This window comes from Bombina bombina, chromosome 6, assembly GCF_027579735.1.
Source record: "Bombina bombina isolate aBomBom1 chromosome 6, aBomBom1.pri, whole genome shotgun sequence".
NCBI classification, from domain to species: Eukaryota; Metazoa; Chordata; class Amphibia; order Anura; family Bombinatoridae; genus Bombina; species Bombina bombina.
The window spans coordinates 105,652,660-105,678,805 of NC_069504.1; the positions used below are offsets into that span (position 1 = coordinate 105,652,660).

At 37.6% G+C, this 26,146-nt stretch overlaps 1 protein-coding gene across 1 annotated transcript in view; it reads right to left on the reverse strand.

The window, feature by feature from the left end:
- Positions 1 to 6,556: 6,556 nt before the first annotated feature.
- The window catches only part of RELN (reelin), a 957,839-nt gene continuing 938,249 nt past the window's right edge, over positions 6,557 to 26,146 (reverse strand). The window contains 1 exon segment of the mRNA XM_053716545.1: positions 6,557 to 7,778. Within this exon segment, the coding sequence (XP_053572520.1) occupies positions 7,682 to 7,778 (97 nt within the window). The 3' untranslated portion in view covers positions 6,557 to 7,681.

Sequence of the window (26,146 nt, forward strand, 5' to 3'; positions counted from 1 at the left end):
ATTATCAATATAAACTGCTCATGTATCCATAGTGTGAGGGCATCCAATGCACCTAGTTTCTCCTATTGCAGTAATAAAAGCCATCCAGATTATAACACTTTGAGTTCAAATAGCCTTCCCCCCTGTATGCGGGCGCTTTAATCAACAGCGAGGTTCCTCCGTCCCCCTGTAGATTAGTGTGTGTGAAGATCAGACCTTTCGGTTACTCAATACAGCTCACCATATGTGTGTGAATGAAAAACAGTAACACAGCTCCCCAAACACGGCTGTCAATCATACCTCTTATTTCCAGTGGCGTTGTTATACCAGACGTGTTGCCACTTCACAGTCGTCTCTCCATCTGAGTGAGCTCCGGTCCCATGTCCCAAACAGCGCTCCGATAGAGTGAGTTACCCCTGCAGCCCTTTGCCGTTAGCTCCGTGCTCACTCTGGCCAAGGTTCAATCAGAAGTAAAGAAAAACATGAGAAGCACTCGGCCATTCACTTAAGAAACTTCAGCTAACACTGTCTCTGTTTTACCTGGGTAACATTACCCTGCAATCTGCTGTTTTTTGCACTTTTCGTTTTGTGTCCAATACTGGAATTATAAATAAATGTATCACACTGTCGCTGCTCGAGTGCTTCTCATGTTTTTCTTTACTTCTAATATCACTCCTGGCCAGCAGGAGGAGGCACAGAGCACCACATCAAAGATGTTAAGTGTCACTCCCCTACCCATAATCCCCAGTCATTCTCTTTGCCTCTGTCAATGGAGGAGGTGAAGTTTTGGTGTCTGAAGAAAATTGGATTTCTTTTCGCTACATGCAAGTTTTTTGGGTATAGCTGTAGTCCACGTCAATCTCTGCAGTAGAGTAGTGGTGGCTTTAAAGCAGTTAGGAACTTGTGAGGTGGGCCTTGCTGCATTTTTCTAACATATTTGCTGGCCATGGTATAGAAAGCCAGAGTAGGTTTACTCTGTTCTTTCTTTTCTCCATAGGCCTCTGTAAGGAGTATGTGTCCTTTCACACCTTGTGAGCTGTCCTCCTGCCAGATGGCTAGATGTGCAGGGAGACTTGCACTGAAGGTAGACTCTCTGCACTTTATTATGGGACATAAAATCCTTAATGGAGGATCTTTAATTGGCAGTGGGCAGGCACTTATTTGTATGAGGATATGGAGACTTAGGGGTTAACTTCCTCCATGGATAGGAGGAGTTAACCCTCTATGGTGGTTCAGATACTTTATTTTTTGGGGGATTTAATATCCTTCGGCAATACACTTTCCTTATTGACCTGCCTTTTTCCAGCTATAAAGCGCACATTTTGTTGTTGTTGCGCATCTTCAATCATCCAGGTCACGTGATCTTCCGTCTCTGCTTTCAGTAATCCTGAGCGGTGAAGGCGACTGGATGCGAGAGTGAGATCGGCTACAATCTGGACGTTTTCTCGTTACTGCTGGTATTATCGAAGGGGGCAGGTAAGCACCTCAGTGTAAGCTGAGATGTAGAGGCCGTACTATAGATTGTTGAGCTAAGTTAAAAGTAAAACGCTAGTAATATAAAAGCTTTTTTTTTTCCTTTGAATTGCTTATGTGGGCCATTTTACTTTAAGCAGTGAGGACACGGGTTGTCTATCTAACCTATTCCGCTCTACTGTTTCTTAAACGGACAATATATTAAATAAGTGTATTTAATTTTTTGTCTTTAATTTTTGCTAATACCTTTTCCTCTATCATGGAAGAGGATTCTGTTTCTTTGAACTTGTGTCTCCTATGTTTAGAGAACCAAATTGTGTTGCCCATGCAATTTTGTACCTCTTGTCTAGATATGACCTTAAAACACAAAGGTAGACTTTTTGTTTCTGAGCCACATGTCTCTTAGGATGATGCTGTTCAGGCAATGCCACAGCCTTCTCCTCAAACGTCCCAAGCCTTAGTGGGTCACATACAGTGTCCTGCGGTTCTTCTCGATCTCAAGGAGGAGTTTCTTTGCCTGCAGAAATTGCTGCCCAGGTATCTTCTGCGGTATTTGTGGCTTTATATGCTATTCCTTTTCTTCAAGGAAAATGCAAGAGGAAAACTAAAGATTCAGATAGAAAGGTTTCTGTTCCAACTTCTGCTACTTAGGTTGTCCTTCCTCATAAGTCTGATGAGGAGGATACGTTGGTAGCCTATGAGGGTGAAATCTCAGATTTGGACAGTTTAATTCCTACATCTGATGCTGAAGTAGTATCCTTTAGATTTAAGCTTGAACACCATAATTTCTGATATTACGGGTGGAAAAGGGTCTTTTCTACCACAAGACAAGAAGAATAGACCTTTCGTAACTTCAAAGGAAAGTCTTCCTCTCCCACTTCCAAGCAGGAACAGTGCAAGTCTTCTTAGAATCAGTCTTGAAACAAGGGGAAGCAATCAAAGAAACCCGCAACTGAGTCTAAATCAGCATGAATGGTTCGCCCCCAATCTGGGATCGGATCAAGTGAGGGGCAGACTTTCTCTTTTTTATCAAGCGTGGATTCGAGATGTCCCAGATCCCTGGGCTGTGGACATAGTATCTCAGGGTTACAAAATAGAATTCAAGACTTTTCCTCCCAGGGGCAGGTTCTCCCTCTCAAGATTATCTGCAGACCAGATAAAAAGAGAGGCATTTTTGAATTGCGTTCGGGACCTATCTTCCCTGGGAGTGATAGTTCCTTTTCCAGTAAGGGAACAAGGTCTAGGATTCTATTCAAATCTGTTTGTGGTTCCCAAAAAAGAGGCAACTTTTTGTCCTATTCTAGACCTAAAGTGTCTTAACAAAATTGTCAGGGTTCCATCCTTCAAAATGGAAACCATTCGTTCCATTCCTATTTTGGTCCAAGAGGGTCAGTTCATGACGACCATAGACCTAAAGGATGCAAATCTTCATGTTCCCATCCACAAGGATCATTACAAGTTCCTGAGATTCGCATTTCTAGACAAACATTTTCAGTTTGTGGCTCTTCCTTTTTGCCTTGCCACAGCTCCCAGAATTTTCTCAAAGGTTCTACGGCTCTCTTGGCAGTGATCAGGTCTCAGGGAATTGCAGTGGCACCCTACCTGGACGACATATTGGTTAAGGCGCCATCTTTCCAACAAGCAAACTCTCATACAGAGTTCTTGTTGTCTTTTCTACATTCCCATGGTTGGAATGTGAATCTGGAAAAGAGTTCCCTTGTTCCAGCTACAAGGATAGTTTTCTTAGGGACCATAATAGATTCCCTAGCTATGAAGATTTTTCTGACGTAGGTCAGAAAATCCAAAATTCTCTCCTCTTCAGTCTACTGTTCGGGCATCAGTGGCTCAATGTATGGAGGTAATTGGTCTGATGGTCGCTTCCATGGACATCATTCCCTTTGCTTGATTCCATTTGAGAGCTCTGCAATTATGGAGGACCATCTGGATTTGTCACAGAGAATAGATTTAGATCAGTCAACAAGAGACTCTCTCCCGTGGTGGCTTTCTCAGGAGCATCTGTCTCAGGGCACATGCTTCCAGAGACCTTCCTGGGTGATCGTGTCCACGGATGCCAGCCTGATAGGCTGGGGACTAGTCTGGGACTCGTTGAAGGCGCAGGGACATTGGACTCGGGAGGAGTCTGCTCTCCGCATAAATATCTTGGAGTTGAGAGCGATTTACAATGCTCTGATGGATGGGCCTCAGTTGTCCTTAACCCGGTTTATCAGGTTCCAGTTAGACAATATCACCGCAGTGGCCTACATCAACAACCAAGGAGGAACTCAGAGTTCCTTAGCCATGAAGGAGGTGGCTCGGATTGTTCAGTGGGTGGAAGCTCACAATTTCTATCTGCCATCCACATTCCAGGAGTGGACACCTGGGAAGCGGATTTCCTGAGCAGACAGACATTTCACCCCGGGGAGTGGGCTCTTCATCCGGAGGTGTTCTTCAGGTTAACCCTCTGATGGGGGGGGGGGTGCTGGAGTTGGATCTGATGGCGTCTTGGCAGAAAGCCAAGCTTCTAAGGTACAGGTCAAGATCAAGAGATCCACAGGCCGCTCTGGCGGTTCCTTGGTATTTCAGTCTAGCATACCTGTTCCCCCGTTTGCTATCCTTCTACAAGTCATTGCTCATATCAAACAGAAGAGAGCATCAGTAATTCTATTAGCTCCTGCTTGGCTTTGCAGGATCTGGTATGCAGACATAGTGAAGATATCATCTCTTCCACCTTGGAGGTTGCCTCTGAGGAAGGACTTTCTACCTCAGGGTCCATTCCTTCATCCAAATCTTGTTTCTCTGAAGCTGATTGCTTGGAGATTGCTTAGTTCTGTCTAAGCGTGGTCATTGATACCCTGATTCAGGCTCGCAAGCCTGTTACTAGAAAGATTTACCTTTAGATATGGCGTAAATATCTTTATTGGTGTGAATCCAAGTGCTACTCTTGGAGTAGGGAGGGTCAGGATTCCTAGGATTTTGTCCTTTCTTCAGGAAGGTCTGGAGAAGGGTTTGTCAGTCAGTACTCTGAAGGGTCAGATTTCTGCATTATTCATTTTGTTACACAAGCGTTTGGCGGATTTGCAAGATGTGCAATCCTTTTGTCAGGCTCTGGTCAGAATCAGGCCCGTGTTTAAGTCTGTTGCTCCGCCTTGGAGCCTTAACCTTGTTCTTAAAGTTTTGCAGCAGGCTCCATTTTGAGCCATTGCATTCCATAGATATTAAGTTGTTACCTTGGAATGTTTTGTTTTTTATTGCTATTTATTCTGCTCGGAGAGTCTCAGAACTCTTGGTTTCGCAGTGTGATTCGCCTTACCTTATCTTTCATGATGATAAGGGGGTTCTTCGTACTAAGTTGGGTTTTCTGCCTAAAGTGGTTTCGGATAGAAATATTAATCAGGAAATTGTTGTTCCTTCTCTATGTCCGAATCCTTCTTCTCATAAGTAATGTCTGTTGCACAACTTGGACGTTGTGCATGTCCTAAAATTCTACCTACAGACGACTAAGGATTTTCACCAGTCCTCTGCTCTGTTTGTCTGTTTCTCTGAAAAGCGTAAAGGTCAAAAGGCTACTGCTACTTTTCTTTCCCTCTGGTTGAGAAGTATAATTTGTTTTGCTTATGAGACTGCTGGTCAGCAGCCTCCTGAGAGAATTATGGCTCATTCCAAGAGGGCCGTCTCCTCTTCTCGGGTGGAACAGATTTGCAAGGCTGCAACTTGGTCCTTTTTGCATACTTTTTCAAAATGTTACAAATTTTATACTTTTGCCTCGGCTGAGGCTTCTTTTGGGAGAAAGGTTCTTCAAGCGGTGGTGCCTTCTGTTTAGGTCTGCCTGTCTTGTTCTCCCTCCCTAGTCATCTGTGTCCTCTAGCTTGGGTATTGGATCCCACTAGTAATTGATGACGTTGTGGACTCTCCATATCCGGAAATAAATACATTTATTTTTTGTCTAAACCTCAGCCACCTCTATACCTTTGTGTTATTCCTTTTTTAAATTCTCTACGGTCGAATGACTGGGGATTATGGGTAGGGGAGTGACACTTAACAGCTTTGCTGTGGTGCTCTTTGCCTCCTCCTGCCGGCCAGGAGTGATTTACCCACTAGTAATTGACAACGTTGTGGACTCTCCTTATCCGGAAATAAATACATTTATCAGGTAAGCATACATTTTGTTTTTCTACAAAATTCACCATTTTTGTAGTTAAATCATTTGATGTGCTAAAGGATTAGAATATATCCCAAATATTTGTTTAGGTTTAAGGTAGTCTCTAGAAAATTATTGTTCCTTTGGTAAATGTATCCCTTTTACATATAGTCCCTCCTATATGTTCTGTCCTGGTAGGGTGAGCTGCAGATAATCAACAGAAACCAATAGGTTGCTTTATTTTGCCAAGAGGGAGAAATAGATTAGAAAGTCACATGACAAAACAATGGGTTGCTGACATTTATTAATAGAAGTATGCATTTGATAACCAAGCTTTATGTCAATTTTTAAGAAAGACAAAGGGGAGGCACACAGCTCTAACCAAGGTTCAAGCCTTAACTTTGAACATTGCTTTGTTTTATAGCTTCTGTTTTTAATATACAGTACTTCTGAAATAAAGGATTTTTTTATTTTATGGATGAATATTGAATGCAGATCTAGAGGTGCAGAACTGTATGGTAAAAATATAATTGCTGATACACACACATATGTTAATATCCCTTTAATGTTCAAAGGTGTATCAACATCAAATTTAAGACATGGGGGCCAATTTATCATGGCCTGAATGGGGCCAAATACCCCTGTTTATTTGAGAGCCTTCAGGCTTCCCAGAAACAGGAGTTAAGAAGCAGCGGTCTTAAAACTGCTGCTCCTTAACTCTGAGGCGGCGGACAGCAATCTGCCCGATCGCATACGATCGGGTTGATTGACACACCCTGCTAGCGGCCGATTGGCCCCAAATCTGCAGGGGGCAGCATTGCACAAGCAGTTCACCAAAACTGGCAGACATGATCGCTACAGCGGATCATGTCCACCAGACAAATGATAAATCGGCCCCATGTAGTTTTCTAGGGTAAACCTTTCTTTAAAAACAAAAAACAAAAAAACATCAAAAAACAATAAAAAGAGAATCAAACATTCAGAACTGTTTATTTCTGAAATAACTCATTAGAACATTTATTTATTTAAAAACGTAAACAATGATAACGCCAATTAATGTATCGCACGTATTAGTCATAGGCCATGAGACCATTGGGTAATATTTATCAAAGAATTTCTGTAATTTTCTCTAGTTTGACCAATACATTTTTGCTTACCGCATTATAGGGCAAAATATGTCTGAAGTAGCAGAGGGAATTTTATTTTTTGCTGGTGTAGATTATACATAAGCGCAGGATAAATTACCCTGCAATAGAAACAAACCACAAATGGAACACAATAAAAACATTCACTGGTTACAAACCACTTCAATGCCACAGACACCACATGGCAGTTATGGTAAACTTGCTTGGCCATTAAAAATGAAAACACTGCTATTCTGATATGCAGGGAACTGGCTTTATCAGCGCAATCTATTCACAGCTCTTCATAATGAAAGTCCTTGAAATCAATTCATTTTTATTCACAATTTTAACAATAATCTCCAATGACAACATAATGGGTTTCAGATATACACGCCTTTATCTATTTCACAAATGTTTGATCTCTTTAGTTTTCCCTACACATTGTATTCAATATCAGCGTGTACATTCATCAGCCAAATTAAAAGCAAAAAAAAAGTGTACATCAATGCGACAAGCAATGTCATATTCTAGGAGAGAATACATAAAAAGACAAGAAAAACATGATAATTTAATATTATAAAATATGGTACATAGATGAAATACTATGCACTTAAATACTTAAGTGTCAAAAATTGTTAAATACTGCATTTTTTAAGTCCTTGTGCTTAATGATGTTTTCCTGTTAAACAGAATACATTGCTAAGTTCCAATACTGCCGATTAAACTGATATTACAACAGATCACATATTTCACGGACACATTAACATTATAACAATTACCGATGAGAAAATAAGTCACTTCTCATTAGTTCACAGTGTGAAAAGTGGTGTATGATCAGTCTTAATAGAGGCTCTTGGTTATTTGAGCAAATAGCAGGAAAGTCTTGATACCAAATGCAGTTTTCTGTTTGGATAAAATGAAAAGCAACACGTCACATGATGGGAAGAAATTTATATATTTCACTTCTTCATGGGTATCGCCTCAGAGACCTTCGTCTTCTGTTGTAGAAATGCCTGAGCCCATGTTGCCGTGAAAAATTCATCATGTAATTTTGTTTGCGAGTGCTGAAAATAAGAGAGGGAATAGTGAGAGAATTTAGCTTCCAGAAATTCATATAGCAAAAATGATTAATGGAAATTGAGCACTTTATGTGAAGTTGCTTGCACTGCGTTTAATATAGATGTTTGTTAAAAATAAATAATGAATATGTTTCTTGTCATAGATAATTTTAACAAGAAATATTTACTCATAAGAGTTGATGTTTCGTAGAGAGAGCAATAATGATAAAACCAAGGTAGAACAAAAAATAAAATCCATTCTAAGAATACAAAATACACAATTTTAGACTGTTGACAAAGGTTTTATGAGTGACTTGGCATTGCTACCACAGGATAAAGTTACACAATATAATAATCAACATTTATTGTGAGACGAGAAGACCTAAAAATGGCTTGCATGTGTGTGTGTGTGTGTATATATATATATTTGATTAACAGTATAAACTCTAGGAATAAGAAAAGTTTTTTTTAATTTTCGTCCATTTTTTATGTTTTTTTTAATCATTATTTTCTCACAATTTAAGTTAAAATAAAATTAAAACAATGGTATAAGCAAAAATAAAATAAATATTTACAACTTTAAACCAAAAAGCACTACTAGCCTCTACTATCACATTCCCAATTTTAAACACATCAATTAGTTTTTTTAGTTAGTCACAGTTTTTTTTTTAGTTTTTTTACAGGAATACTGGTTAGAAGATTGCTAAATAATATATCCCATATATTGTTAAAAAAAGTTTATGTTTATAAGATTAACAAACATAAAAAAAGATGAGGAATACACTTTCCTTGAGGACCATTAGCTAAATCAGATTTTAGGTTGGACATCTGCATTCTCACATGCCAGCGAGAATCAAATGCAGTGTAGAACAAGAAAATGTTCAGCCATTGTTTGATGTACTTTCTTTGTGCTAACTAATCTCTACTAAGACCAATTCTACAAAAAATACTTTGGGAAGAGAATATATAAATAGTGTAACAAAAATTCTTCGGAGATTGACACGCAAGTTTTAGAATTATCGCAAAACAAAAAAAATGTATGCTGTGTAAAAATGATATCCACTTGATGGCTATAATGATGCATTGTAGAAAAAACGAATGATTGGTATCTTTGTAACATACATTAAAATCTATTAAAACTGAGATTAACGGGACAGTTTGTTTCCAGATTTAACATTCCAGTGTTCTTCGCATTGAAGAGTATGGTCTATTTATTCATAAATACATATTTCTACATATATCTGATGGTATTTTGGTACAATATATATTTATACCTATATATATATATATATATATATATATATATATACACACACACACACACATACATGATTATATATAGTTATAAATATTAATTAAAGATATTAAATAAAAATGGAGAGAAAAGGTTAAAACCAAATCAACCTACGTACCTAAGAACATTAATTACCCACAATTAGAGGTGTTTAATGAGATGGTGTGTAAGGAAATTTCTTCTTTACAATTATCACCCATAGCAAACAATCTGACATATAAAGGAAGAAGGGCATTTAAAGAAATGAGTAAGTGGGAAGAAGTGGTAATCAGAAATGCGGACAAGGGTGTAACATTGTCATTTGGCCCCTGCACATGTACCTCAGGAAGGTCAACAAACTATTGACTGATAAGAACTGCTACATGAGATTATTGAGCAATCCAACAATAGGATACCAAAACATTTACAATCATATAATAACTCAAGCAGTCAATGAAAATATCATAACTGAAAAAAAGAAAAAGATTTTACAAGTCACTAAACTGAAAACCCCAACATTTTATCTTATCCCTAAGATACACAAAAATCAAGAGTCTCTACCAGGAAGACCTATTGTCTCTGGGATAGGATGTCTGACGGAACAAGCAAGTCAATATTTAGAATACAGACTTCGAGGGTTTGTACAAGAATTACCCTGATACGTGCAAGACACGATGGAAGTCTTGCAAAGATTAAATAATGTTCATACAAGTAAGAACACCTGGTTGGTTACAACATATGTAGAGTCTCTTTACACATCTATAGACCACAATAATGGAATCACTGCCGTCCAGTATTTTCTAGACCAAAAATCAGAGGAAGACAAGGTACATGATACATTTATAATACAACTGTTAAGATTTGTATTACATTGCAACTTTTTTCTGTTTGACAATAAATACTTCCTACAAACGAGAAGAACAGCTATGGGGACCATGTGTGCCACGAGATTTGAGAATCTATTTTTGGGCTGATGGGAGGCAGAATTTGTATTCACAGATACCAACAGTGTATACACAGACAAAATATCTATGTGGCTTCGCTACATAGACTACATATTTTTCATCTGTGAAGGCTCATATCTAGAACTACAACAGTTTCTAATTATACTGAATTTTAATCAGATTAACATCAAATTAACCCATGAAGCTAACCAAAATCAAATACATTTTTTAGACTTAACCATCAAAATAGATCATGAGGGTAATATACTATATGTACAGACTTGTACAGAAAACTAACAGCGACTAATAGCTTACTACATAAATTTAGTGCACACGCCCCTGGCACTATGAGAGGCTTACCTACTGGAGAATTCTTGAGAACAGGAAGGAATTGCTTGGATACCCCCACTTTTCAAAGAAGAGCCCAAGAACTAGAAAATTGACTACTTGAGAGGGGCTACAGTAGGAGAAGTATAAAAAATGCCAAACATAGAGCCTTAAACACTAACAGTCAAGAATTATTATATAAAAAACAAAAATCCAATGCTAACATTCCAAGACTAATACTAACACATAATGCCCAAACTGCTGAAGTAATTCAATTTATCAATAAACATGGAAAATCTTTCTATCTGATCCAATATTGAAGAAAAATTTGGGTGAAAAACCATCCATTACTTACAGACGCACAAAAAATATAAAAAAGACATGATAACGAGCAGTCATCTTCAAAGAAGTAAAACAAGGACTTCACTAGCCCCAGGATGTCACAGATGTAGCAGTTGCAATACATGTAAATACATATATAAATCTGACAATATTATAGACAGGTTCCAACATGTGCCCTATATTCACAGATATATATGTTGCCTCTATGCTCTCAGATTTACATGCCACAAAATTTATATTGGTTTGACGACAAGAAAGTTAAGAACTAGATTGATGGAACATATTCGCAACATCAAAAATGCCAAAAAAGATAAAGAGGATGGAAAAAAATCTAACAAGTGTCGCATTTCATTTTCTAATGTACCACAACTCCAATACAAAAGAACTTTACTGTCAAGGTATAGAGAAAGTAAGTCTTGGAATTAGAGGAGAAGACATGGAAAAAGCGCTATTGAGGATAGAAAGCAGATGGATTTATCTTCTGAATACAGTGTAACTAAAAGGACTCATTGAACAAAATATCTATTATGTTCACCTATGATCATCTCACTAGACCTGATAAAGGGATTCCTACAGGGTTAAAGAATAATGGTAACATAACGGTGTTATTGTGATTATTTAATATGTGTATTCACAAGGATATTTGTTAGGGCACAATAGTGGAAACGATATTTATTTTATCTTATTTTATTTTATTATAACAAGTATATCCTAATAATTACATCAAAAGGAAATATTTAACAGAATATAACAATCACCTCATCACAAACTCACTTTATACACCTGTTAACCATTTTTTTAGGTTTCTTATAAATTCATAGTTTTATGATATAAATAGTATCACAAATATATTTATTTGTTAACACTCAATATAAGACCCACACAGAACATGTGCATTCAGACTCATATATTCACTTTTTAATAAAGTTACACTCTTATTTTCCACAACATTCACACGATCTACAATGGTGGACTAGTCATTGGAATATTATAGTAGTCTCCAGTAATACTGAAGATTCTTAAATCTCATATGTCAAACAACTTACTGTGATAGACATGACGACTAACCAATCAGGAAGGAGAGGACAACATTTCCGGGTCTTAACAGGACATTTAATCCCGTGAATACGGCGGCCTGCTGCTTTTGCAAAAGCCCTATATGGGCAAAACGCGTCAGAGGGTTTGGAGCATATGGAAACTCCATTTTTTTAACTTTCAATAGAGATGGTTTATATTCGTGTGACAAACCACGAGTGCAAAATCAACCTCTATATGGGGGAGCATAGTCTCCTAATTATAGGAATACTAGCTTAACATCATAGATATATGAAGTGCTTCTAACTATAATACGGACTCGCTAATATCTATAGCCTTGCACTAGCATAAAGGTCCTTAATAGGGGACCGCATAATCTGTATCACTATAGGTGGCTTAATGAGATACAAATGTATCTGATCTTACTGTCTTATAAACAACGATTATACCAATACGCTATATACTAATATTTCTCAGACTGTGTAGTATTTCAGACCCACAACGGTCCATCTTTACCATATGCCATTGGGCAATTTTTAGCTAGAAATGTATGGAATGAGCTCAGTTTGAAATTAACCCTTACCATCCATATGACAGTTAAATAGATCATCATTACTTTTGTTTTCTCACAATTAATTTATTATATGCTATTATATTAGCTAATAATGTATAATTATATTTCAAAGTGTGGTGAGACAATACAGTACGACTGTATCATACTAATATAAGCTATTAGCTATTCAGTCAGTTACTCAGTTCCTTATGTTCTATAACAATATCACGTGTCTAAGCATAACATATCCCCTTTACAAGGCTCAACACGAGTCCTATATAAGCACAGAATTGTCGTAACTCTGCTGTTGCATATTATATTTATTTCTTATTTATGAGTCAGGGTAATTCCATTCTGTTATAAGCTGTATTTTTATATTACCATACATGTTATGGACACATGACTTTGTCAATAAGTATTAGTAACTGAATTTATCTGATACTTTTTAGTATCTACACCAGTTGCCACTGGACTATCAGTGCGCCACCACGCACCAGTTTACATTTGGCTAATATTATTGTAGCCACACTCCTGAGATAAAGTTGATTTAATATTACAGTTAGCCAGTCAGGGCTATCCTAATGGTATCCTTGAACTAGTGACCGCTAGTTTGATTATACACACATTTTGTCACGATTCAAAGGCAATTATTATATACAACACAGGAACCTTATTTACCATTAGCTCTATTGTTGATTTTAACATGTATTTACACGTTGGGTCCCAGATTTTAAAATAATTTTATTAAAAGTTCCGTTTTATTTGTTATGATCCTTCCACACACTCTGGTGTAGGCACAGGGTGCTATATGTGCAGTCTTTTTGTGGGCTTCTCTTCCCACTACCTGTTCCTGTATAGATTTATAAAGGAATATCTATTTATAAATACGCAGAACATTGGCATATGAAATATTTGCAGTAAATACACAGTATAACACTTTATTAAATATGAATATTGCATACATTTTCTTTTACATGTTTTCATCTACCTAACTGCAAAGGGCTCCAATGCACATACTGTCTATCTATCTATCTATCTATCTATCTATCTATCTATCTATCTATCTATCTATATATATACAGCCAAGGAAATGATTATGCAGACAACGGTCAATGTAGGCCGAAACATGTTAGCGGACTTTCGTGTTGTTGTGTGCCTGTGCTGACTCCTGGAATGCTTTTATGTTTTGCACAATAAAGATGAAGTTTTATCTACATTGACCGTTGGCTGCATAATCATTTCCTTGGCTGTGTGCTTACATCTGGGATGCAGCAACGGTCTAAGGACTCTAAGCTCCAAAGTTCACAGAGGTTTTTTCAAGCAGTACAGATCCTCCTTTGGATTGGTCCACGGATATCACATGGTGAGAGAGGACCGGAACACACCCCCTCCCGCATAGTGGGACGCTCTGTCGAAGACGCTGCAGCATTTGGATAAGCAAGCTCTGGGATTTTGCTCTCTAGGGACGCTGATCATACACACAGAGACGAAAGGTTAATCGGTGCACCCGTGTGGTGGTGAGTTGAGGCGGTAGTGCCTCTTGGGAACACGGTTTCCCCCCTTTTAATTACCTGATACCTGTGTGTGTGGTAAAAGTATATATAACCCTGCTGTTCTCAGGAGCTGTGAAATAATATGCTGCAGTTCATCACTAATGTACAGTGAGCGTATATAGGGGAAATTCGCTGGATATCAGTAATACTTTGATCAGTTTTTGAGCTGTGATATGTTCTTCTGTTAACCCATTGGTTCTTGAACGTTTATCCTCCGGAGGTAGAACTTTGTTTAAGTATTTATCTTTGGACATTTCTGGATGTTGCAGTTAACCTTACTTTACTTTCCTATATATATATATATATATATATATATATATATATATATATATGTATATATATATATATATATATATATATATATATGTATATATGTATTTCTATGTGTATATATGTCTGTAAATACATATATACATATATAAATACAGATGTATGAAATGTATACATATATAGACATATATATTCACATACATATCCATCTTTAGACATGTATATCTTTATATGTCTTTGTTAAATCCCTTTGCTTGTCTTTTTGTTTCTAACACATACGATCTATCTTATAACTTTTTGTGTGCAATATTTCTTTTAATAATTTGTATTAGATAGTGAGTAACTGTATTGTGTAATGCATTTTTTATGTGTTTTGTGACACTTTTTTGTTTTGCGAAGCAGTTAACCACAGCTCTGAGGACGCGCTAACCCGACAAGCGTTAACTTCAATTGCTCTCAAGTGATCTCATCTACTTTCAACTTTTAATATGAGGGCAAATTTAACTTGTGTGCAAACAAACACGAAAATCCGATATCGCCTACAAGCAAACGTTTGTGTTACATTCGTAATCTGGCCCCTAGTTGAGAATTCACTTTTTTTGTAGCTGGGTCAAATATCATGTATTAGTTGTTCCTTTTGGGTCCCTTCCACTACCTTTCCGAGACACAACAGACGTTGAAAGGGACAGTATACCCACATTTTTCTCCCCTTTAATGTATTCTCAATTATCCATTTTATCCACTGGAGTGTATGACATTGTTACAATTAGCTGCTTTACCTTTATTTCAGCATTTGAAATAGCTAGCTGATTTTGCCTGTGGTATTCCTACCTATACGTAAGTTTTTATTGATAGGTGTTGGCTATAGAAAATCTGTGTAAACATAGCCAGCAAAAGAAACTACACTTTCAGTGGGGCTTAGGAGAGATAAGTAATACAATGTTAATTTTCAATGTTCTCTCTCAGGCCCTTTGAAAATACAGTGAGTTTAGCCCCTGTGAAGTCTTCTCCCACTACAATCTCCCACTAAAATCTCTCTTCAAACTAGAGAATGCTTGATTATCTGGCCCAAAAAAAGTAATGACGTTCTCTGGGAAACTGACACCCCTTGGAGAAGAATAGCAAAAGGGTCTGGTAACATCAAGGACCCTAATTTACCTACAGGTACCAGTCTGGCTGCATACAGAATACTGTACTGTATACACTAAAAAACACTGCCAGTCATATATATTTAATACATTGGCTTTTTTCCTACAGTATATACTTACTTTACATGCCACAATACAGGGCAACAGAGCTTACGCCCAATTCTGCTGGTGTCTAAAGCACTGATTGGCTATACAATTGTAGGTGTTCTGCCTAATGATGAGCTTTGCATTGATACAAGAATAGGAATATGCATTAGTATATAAGATGCCACCCTGTTGCATACTACCAGTTATTTATTTCATCTTAAATAAAATACATGGAAACCATAACATCATCATACATTTTAATAACATTTGAGGAACACAACACTTACCTTACTCTAATGTAGAACCAACGAGAGCAAATAATGAAATACAACATAAGTTAGAAAATGCCTTTCTATGCATGCAGCACTGTGATTATTCATTAAAGACGGATGAGGTTTAGAGGCACTATACGATTTTTCATCTCTTATGAAAACAGAAATTGAAGATATTACTTTAATTATTTTATAAAAGACAGTAGTTTGTATTTTCTATGTTGCCATGCGATTATTTGCTCACAACAATACAGAGATGACACTAAAGACACAGACATTCATGGAATAACAAATGAATGGCGGTGAGGGTGGTGATCTTTCGTATTCTTTTCAATACACTTATGCATAAACAGTTAAATATACTTCACCAAGCAACAAAAGGCTACTAAAGCTCTAAGTTATCTGGATTTGCTGTATTGTAAAAATGAGCAGACCATTTAAAAATAAAAAACGATTTACTAGGGATAAAGATTTACGTATGTGAAAAGATCAGGTTTGTACGCATATATTGTTGTTTTTTTAAGCGTGTCTATAACAGATTGCTTATCTAATGGCTTCCAGATGCACATGCAGACATTGCGTGGATTTACTGTGCGACAGACAGGGGTAAGTGTGTAACAGCAGCTAGTAAAACAGATGATGTGCAAATGGTACACACAGCCAGTTCCAGCAATGTATTAGTGCATATGATTATATAGTGGTAGCATTAAAAGAACCTTATTTGTGCACCGAGTGAAGTGTCTGTCTTTTGCCCAGAAGATTATGCAGGGATGTATAAACAAACTAGTGTTAGCTGTTAAAAAGAAAATCTATTTCTTAATTGCATTAGAAGGCTGGCTTGTCCAATTTAAGGTTCAAGGGCCACAATATGGCCCTCCTTTCCTTATTTATACAGCGCCCCATTTTGACCCGTCTACCTCTCTTCATTTACAATACAGACAGCTGGTTTGTTACTATTTATCTATGTTTGCACTTATCTTCATGAATAATTGCTCACTGGAAGTTCTACAGTTCTATTATTATTAATAGAATACAAAACAAAAATGTATTTATTTGCCCTTAGGGGTAAAAAATGCAATGCAACACCTGATTTGAAAAAGTTAGTTTTTGGTTTGTCTAAATGACTTTGAACACAGATGTAAGTGTCTTTGAAAACTGCAGCAGGATAAATTAGACATACCAAATTCCGTGTTATATAAAACGTAAAGACCAGGCAGCCAACTTTGAAAAATATTTAATTGTGTGTATAAATTAGCATATCTGATTATTGCCACAGGAATAAAGAAATCTACTATAATATACACATTATTTCTCACTCTTAAAGGGATACTAAACCCAATTTTTTTATTTCATGATTCAGATAGAGCATGCATTTTTAAGCAACTTTCTAATTTACTCCTATTATCAATTTTTCTTTGTTCTCTTGCTATCTTAATTTAAAAAGCAGGCATGTGATGCATAGGAGCCGGCCCATTTTTGGTTGAGAACCTGGGTTATGCTTGCTTATTGGTGGGTAAATGTAAGCCTCCAATAAGCAAGCGCTATCTATGGTACTGAACCTAAAATGGGCTGGCTGCTAAGATTTACATTCCTGCTTTATAAATAAAGATAGCAAGAGAACGAAGAAAAATTGGTAATAGGAGTAAATTAAAAAGTTGCTTAAAATTCCATGCTCTATCTGAATCATGAAAGAAAAAATTTGCGTTTAGTGTCCCATTAATTTAAGAATACATTTTAGTTAATATTTTTATTTTTATTATTTTATTTATTTGTAATGTGCAAACAGATTCCACAGTAAACAAGGACAAAATAAGGAAGGCAGACTGGGACGGAAGGGACCCTGCTCTGTAGAGAGCTTACAATCTAAATGCTATTGTATTTTTGAGAATGGGATAAATCAAACACATCTGAAATCTAAAAAGAAGTATTAGTAAAGCAATCTTTATGCTAACAATATTTTTATATTTATACAACAAAAAAATAAAAAAGCTGTGGTCTCACTGTAATTTTCTAAAATATATTTTGTAATTCAGATATTGTTAGATATTATATACAACAATATGATTTATTGTACTTTTAATGAATACAATCTGTCACGTTTTCAAATAAAGATGATGAAATGCAGTATTTTTATAAATAGAAATGGGTTTCATGTCATTATTATTATTATTGTTAAATATAGCTCCAGTTCAATAAGAAATGGTACTGCTTTGAATGTGACATATCTAGAAAAATTCCCATAGAGTTTAGCAGTGAAGAGGGATTAGAATATACCTTCATATAAGCAGGGCTTTTTTGTGCGGGGGTACTCACCGGTACTGAGTACGCCCACCTCTGACAACTCATAAGAGGTAATATTTGTAATTATCAGGCAAATACTCTAGTTTTCACAAGAGGGGCTGCAAAATACATCAAATGTTGTAAATAATGCTGTCCCTTTGCTTTTATCAAAATTACTGAGCAGATTATATCAATTAAAAATCAATGAGTATGCCACCTTTTTTTTTTGAGAACCAGCTCCTTTTCTTTTACAAAAAAAAAAAGGACTGCATATAAGTGTTAGGATAAATTGGTTTAAAATATCTGAGCATTGGTTATCATACTGGAAGAGATTTGTGCATTTTCATTTTATAGAAGGATTTAGTGATCTATAATGTGTTCTGCTGAACAGACATTAAATAGTGTGTTGAACTGTCCTACAATACTACTATAATAAGCAAATGCTTTATTTTACCTCCTCGTTCATTTTGCACATACCCATTAAAAAGAGTTACTTGTTCTGCTGCTATGTTTCAGGAGGTTACACCATGAAAATCTACTCAAGCTTCTACAGATGTAAGCAATCCCTCAACACCTTTTAAGGACATCTATCACATTCAACATAATAGGGACATTAAATACTAAAAAAAAATGCTAGAGAAAATGATTTAGTCAAAGCAAAGATTCACCTGAAATTGATATTCAGATGTATTTAAAAAAAATAAAAAAATTAAAAAAAATCATTTTACTAGTTTAAAGATTAATAAAATAAATGTAACATTTTAGGTTTTATAAAACAGTACTGCCATGTTGTAACCTAGTTTCATCTATGTTTAAAAGCCTTGAAACTTATCATTTCTCCAAAGCTGAGGACATTTTTGTGACATTAAAAGGGGTTACTAGAGTAAGAGTCACACAGTATTTATACACTACAAGGTTTCTTTTGCACTTTTCATAAATGATCCAAGCTAATTGCTAGACAATGTGGGGTAATAAAATTAACTAATAAAAATAATTTAAAAAAAATTATTGCACAAAAAAATTATAAGGGCTCAAAGGTGTCAGGTTTTAGAAAAAAAAGGCAGGCAAAGGGCTTTAACATAGAGATATATACATATATATATTGTGGAAAGGCCACTGCAAATACAGTCAGGCAACTGTGTTTTGAATGCAATTTTAATTTTTCTTTAATAAAAGTAAAACAAAGTATCTTTCCAGAGTCAGGGTACACTTCCCTTGTAAATAAAAAATGCCTTTCAGCAGCAACAGAAAATACAAAACAAAAAGGCCAGTTCGGAGTCTAAATAACGGTAGTTTTGCCAACTTATATTACTGGTCCAGCTACTCTGGCTCCAGTAAAAAAAAAAAAAGACATTCACAAAATAAACAATTTTCTCACCAGACCTTTAACCTTTAACCAGCCCCATGTTTCTAAATGTGTCCAACACCATCTGCACTTTTTTTAGATGGGAATCCTAGTATGAGCTATGAATGATCACATCATCCAGATATGCAGCAGCGTACATGGCATGAGATCTAAGCATTTTGTCCGTCAACCTTTGAAAGGTTGCTGGGGCTCCATGGAGACCAAAAGGCATTATTATATATTTAAATAAATGATTAGGAGTAGCAAATGCAGTTTTCTCATTGGCCTGCTCTGTTAACGTTATCTGCCAATAACCCTTTGTCAGGTCCAAAACAGAGAGAAATCTGGCCTTTGCTAGTCTGTCTACTAATTTGTCAACCTAGGGCATAGGATACGCATCAAACTTAGAGATCTTAGAGATCTCGTTTAAGTCATTACAGAACCTGATAGACCCATCGTTTTTTGACACTAGAACTATTGGGCTTGACCAATTACTTTGAGACTCTTCTATCGCCTCTAGCTCAAGCATTTTCTTAACTTCGGCCCTTGTCTTTTTGCCTCAGGAATTCAGTATGGTTTAACTCTAAAGCTCACTTCTGGTTTCTGTGATAATGTCATGTGCCCTGCCAACGTGCCAGAAGCTTACTTTCAGCATTTGGGACAAGAACTGTTACATGTTCGCCCCTGTTGAACTGTCTCACTGTAGCATTTTGGTCATTGTGGAGTTTTTGGGTACCTTGAGCCTGTTCCAGGTGCTGGTGGACAAGAGGAACAACTCCAGCCAAACGCTCTTGGATTTGTTCCACATGTTGCACCATATTAGTTGCCGGGATGCCTTGCTCCTCACAATTTTCTTTCACTATATGCAGAATACCGCAGGGGTGCCTCCCGTACAGTAACTCGAACGGGGGTGAATCTGGTGGAGCTTTGGGGAATCTCCCAGACAGCAAATAAACAAGTAAAGAAGCAGTATGTCCTAATCTCCCCCATCCCCACTAACCACTTTTCTTAACATCCCTTTCAGAGTATGGTTAAAACTCTCTCTCACACATAATTGAGTATCACTAAAATGTACTGGTGACCTCAAGCAGGTTTTTCCAACAGGCCCACTAGGTCCATGCCAATCCCCTCGAATGAATATGGGGAGAGGTACGAGTGAGGCCTTTAACTTAGGCTTTGGTAAAGACAATTGGCACTCTGGGCAAGAGACACAAAACATTTTAATCTTCTCATATACGCCTGGCCAAAAGAATCTCCTGAGAACCCGTTCTTGAGTTTTTTTCACCTACAAGTGTCCCCCCCAAGAGGTGAGAGTGGGAAAAATTAAGCACCTTCCTGGTAAAGGAGAAAAGCACAACTAGTTGTTCAATCTCTTGGCCATCATCTGAGGATCAGGTCCGACAGACCTCGCTGAATACGGCGAGCAATACGCTCACCATATTCAGCATTGCACCAGCAGCTCACAAGAGCTGGTGGTGCAACGCCGCCCCCTGCAGACTCGTGGCCAATAGGCCGCCAGCAGGGGGTGTCAATCAACCCGATCATACTCGTTCGGGTTGATTTCCGGCGATGTCTGTCCGCCTGCTCAGAGCAGGCGGACAGGTTATGGAGCAGCGGTCTTTGTGACCGCTGCTTCATAACTGCAGGCTCGCCAGAAACACAGGGCATCAAGCTCCATTCGGAGCTTGATAAATATGCCCCTTTGTATCAACAGCTGAGACTGAACTCTCCCTGGAATCCACAGACTGCAAGTATTCATTTCTTTTACTTATCCTGATAGAAACTTGCTGTTTATCAAGTGTTTCTATGCTGACTGTGTTTTACATGTATTTCCTTACCTTGAATATACGGCTGACTAATTTCTATTCATACCTGGATATTCTAATCAGTAAGACACTGTAGAATTGTTTGCTTCAAAGACATTACCGTTATACAAGAGTTCTAAGCCTTACTCAGCTCAAGTTTACTGAAATCTGTTCAATGTCTTATATTTCATATGCTTCATTTTGAGCTTTAAGTATATTTCTAGCTCATACTTGTAGCAGATCCATTTTTTCTGTAATTAAACTTGCTCTTTTCTTTTAACCCATTTATTACATTATTTTATTTGTGGGTTGAATTAATTGAGAGCTACAAATCTGGTATTGTTTAACTGGTTAAGACTGATCATTAACATATAATTCTTACACCCATCATGTGTATTAAGGAGATAAGTATTTAACCTATTTTTATTCAGCAAATATTATGGACATGTAACAATTGTCCTAGTTTGTAGAGTACTCAGATGATGTTTGTTTGGTGCCATATAAGGGAAAACTATAATTTTAAGCAGGTAAGAATTAACTGTATTATTGCAAACATAATACATTATTAAGGTTTAGATCACCAGTGTTGAGAATCGATAATATCCCTCACCAGTCGCACCAGTTTCCATTGACACACCCCTAAAAAGTAAATTTATGCTTACCTGATAAATTAATTTCTTCTATGGTACGACGAGTCCACGGATTCATCCTCTACTTGTGGGATATTATCCTCCTGCTAACAGGAAGTGGCAAAGAGCACCACATCAGAGCTGTCTATATAGCTCCTCCCTTAGCTCCACCCCCAGTCATTCGACCGAAGGTACAGGAAGAAAAAGGAGAAACTAAAAGGTGCAGAGGTGACTGAAGTTTAAAATAAAAAAATATAATCTGTCTTAAAAGGACAGGGCGGGCCGTGGACTCGTCGTACCACAGAAGAAATTAATTTATCAGGTAAGCATAAATTTACTTTTCTTCTATAAGGTACGACGAGTCCACGGATTCATCCTTTACTTGTGGGATACAATACCAAAGCTACAGGACACGGATGAACGGGAGGGACAAGACAGATGGTTAAAAAGAAGGCACCACTGCTTGAAGAACTTTTCTCCCAAAAATAGCCTCCGAAGAAGCAAAAGTATCAAATTTGTAAAATTTGGAAAAGGTATGAAGCGAAGACCAAGTCGCAGCCTTACAAATCTGTTCAACAGAAGCATAATTTTTAAAAGCCCATGTAGAAGCCACCGCTCTAGTAGAGTGAGCTGTAACTCTTTCAGGAGGCTGCTGTCCAGCAGTCTCGTATGCCAAACGGATGATGCTTTTCAGCCAAAAAGAAAGAGAGGTAGCCGTAACTTTTTGACCTCTACGTTTTCCAGAATAGACAACAAACAAAGAAGATGTTTGACGGAAATCTTTGGTTGCTTGCAAGTAAAACTTCAAAGCACAAACCACGTCCAAATTGTGCAACAGACGCTCTTTCTTAGAGGAAGGATTAGGACACAGAGAAGGAACAACAATTTCCTGATTGATATTCCTATTAGTAAAAACCTTAGGAAGGAATCCAGGTTTGGTACGCAAAACCACCTTATCAGCATGGAAAACAAGATAAGGCGCGTCGCATTGCAATGCAGATAGTTCAGAAACTCTTCGAGCCAAAGAGATAGCAAATAAAAACAGAACTTTCCAAGATAGAAGCTTAATATCTATGGAATGCATAAGTTCAAACAGAACCCCTTGAAGAACTTTAAGAACTAAATTCAAACTCCATGGCGGAGCAACAGGTTTAAACACAGGATTGATTCTAACTAAAGCCTGACAGAACGACTGAACATCTGGAACATCTGCCAGACGCTTGTGCAGTAGAATTGATAAAGCAGATATCTGTCCCTTTAAGGAACTAGCTGATAGCCCCTTCTCCAATCCTTCTTGGAGAAAGGACAAAATCCTAGGAATCCTGATCTTACTCCATGAGTAGCCTTTGGATTCGCACCAATAAAGATATTTACGCCATATCTTATGATAAAATTTCCTGGTGACAGGCTTTCGAGCCTGAATCAAGGTATCTATGACCGACTCAGAGAAACCCCGCTTGGATAAAATCAAGCGTTCAATCTCCAAGCAGTCAGCCGCAGAGAAACTAGATTTGGATGCTGGAACGGACCTTGAATCAGAAGGTCCTGTCTCAGTGTCAGAGTCCATGGTGGAGGAGATGACATGTCCACCAGGCCTACCTGCCCTCAGGGTTTGAAAATATGGGGTTAAAGCTTCGATTTGGCCCAAAACATCCACAAGGGCCCTCAAGAGTTGGAGCTTGCTGCTTGCTGAGTGAAAACAACTGTGCATCTGAGGCGCACAATTAGGCCCGCCCATCTCACTCGAGGTCTCTACAGCCTCAAAGAACCGCACCAGAGCGGTTTTAAATTAGCCATGTGGGTTCTGAGACCCAAAAAAGAAGCCAAGTGTACCCTCAATAAAGAGGCCCAAAAAACGTTATTGCCCACAAAACGTTAACAGCACTCCCAGTTCATCAAACGTTTGCCCACAAACATTCAAAAACTCTGTGTGAACCTTTTTTTAATAGCCCCTTATGCAAGCTTAGTAATGCCTTTCTATAGCTCTTAGGATTACTGCTTACCCTTAGCCTCATGGGGATACTGTCAGCCTTTCTGAAATACACAGTCTCTCCAGAAAAAATGACTGAACATACCTCATTGCTGTATAGCATGAAAACGTTCCTCACACTGAAGTTTCTTGTACCCCTCAGCCTCTGTGGGAACTGCACTGGATCTTAGTTACAAATGCTAAGATCATCATCCTCCAGGCAGAAGTCTTCATCCATCTGCTGCCTGAGAGTAAATAGTACACACCGGTACCATTTAAAACTAAAAACTCTTGCTCAAAGAAATTAAAAACTAATATTTTATCACCTCTTTCACTTTACCCTTCCTAGTACTTAGAGTAGGCAAAGAGAATGACTGGGGGGTGGAGCTAAGGGAGGAGCTATATAGACAGCTCTGCTGTGGTGCTCTTTGCCACTTCCTGTTAGCAGGAGGATAATATCCCACAATTAAAGGATGAATCCGTGGACTCGTCGTACCTTATAGAAGAAAAACCTGTTAAACATCAGCTCCAATAATCTTTTGTGTGTTGAATCAGATGTTCCTGTTATATTTTATATGTAATAGTGGCTTAAAGGGACACTTAGGTCAAAATTAATCTTTAATGATTCAAATAGAGCAATGTTTCTCAACCACGGTCCTCAAGTACTCCTAACAGGCCAGATTTTCATTATAACTAAATTAGAGCACAGGTGAAATAATCAGCTGATGGGTGAGAGCAGGTGAGTAACCATGGTTACTGATCAGCTGATTATTTCACCTGTGCTCTAATTGAGCTATAATGAAAACATGGCCTGGTGGGGGTACTTGAGGACCGCGGTTGAGAAACACTGAAATAGAGCATACAATTTTAAACAGCTTTCAATAGTACTTCCATTAACAAAACGTGCACAGACTTTTTATATTTACATCGTCGGATAAAGAGGAGCCGGATTTTCCAACGGTGAATACAACTTTTGGGGTTAGTTAGGATTTTCTTTCTATTCTTTTTTATTTTTAAGAATAGACTTTTTTATTTTTTAATGATTACCTTTGTGCATTGGTATTGCAAAACCACCAATTTTGGAATTTTATTTTACTTTGCTTAAAGTGATTGTAGACTTTCCCCTTTGTATAAACAGATCCGGAATTTTATTGATATTTTAAATGGAGTTGTATTCATCATTTCTAATGAAGATGCACTTTTACTTACTTTTTAATTTAACAATAAATTCTAATACCCCGTGCTTCGGCGCCCCCCTTTAAAAGTATTTTTTTTTGGTGAGCAGAACTAGTCTCCAATCAGCGCTCTAACTACACAAAAAAAGTGGAGTATGGTTATAGCACTGATTGGAGAACAGTTCAAACCGTTAGTTTACCAAAACAAAAATTACTTTTAAAGTGGGCAGACAGAGCGCGGGGGTATTTGAATTCCAGTGCTACATTAAACAGCAAGTTAAAGCGTATCTTCAATACAACTGATGAATTAAACTTCATATAAAATATCACTAACATTCCGGATTAGTTTGTACAAAGGGGAAATTTTACCATCACTTTAATCGCCAAGCTATCTTTGTGTCATGGTGCACTGCAAAATTTGGTTGTACAGATGTTTATGGAAGCCTCAATACAGGGAGTGCAGAATTATTAGGCAAGTTGTATTTTTGAGGATTAATTTTATTATTGAACAACAACCATGTTCTCAATGAACCCAAAAAACTCATTAATATCAAAGCTGAATAGTTTTGGAAGTAGTTTTTAGTTTGTTTTTAGTTATAGCTATTTTAGGGGGATATCTGTGTGTGCAGGTGACTATTACTGTGCATAATTATTAGGCAACTTAACAAAAAACAAATATATACCCATTTCAATTATTTATTTTTACTAGTGAAACCAATATAACATCTCAACATTCACAAATATTCATTTCTGACATTCAAAAACAAAACAAAAACAAATCAGTGACCAATATAGCCACCTTTCTTTGCAAGGACACTCAAAAGCCTGCCATCCATGGATTCTGTCAGTGTTTTGATCTGTTCACCATCAACATTGCGTGCAGCAGCAACCACAGCCTCCCAGACACTGTTCAGAGAGGTGTACTGTTTTCCCTCCTTGTAAATCTCACATTTGATGATGGACCACAGGTTCTCAATGGGGTTCAGATCAGGTGAACAAGGAGGCCATGTCATTAGATTTTCTTCTTTTATACCCTTTCTTGCCAGCCACGCTGTGGAGTACTTGGACGCGTGTGATGGAGCATTGTCCTGCATGAAAATCATGTTTTTCTTGAAGGATGCAGGCTTCTTCCTGTACCACTGCTTGAAGAAGGTGTCTTCCAGAAACTGGCAGTAGGACTGGGAGTTGAGCTTGACTCCATCCTCAACCCGAAAAGGCCCCACAAGCTCATCTTTGATGATACCAGCCCAAACCAGTACTCCACCTCCACCTTGCTGGCGGGAGTCAGACTGGAGCTCTCTGCCCTTTACCAATCCAGCCACGGGCCCATCCATCTGGCCCATCAAGACTCACTCTCATTTCATCAG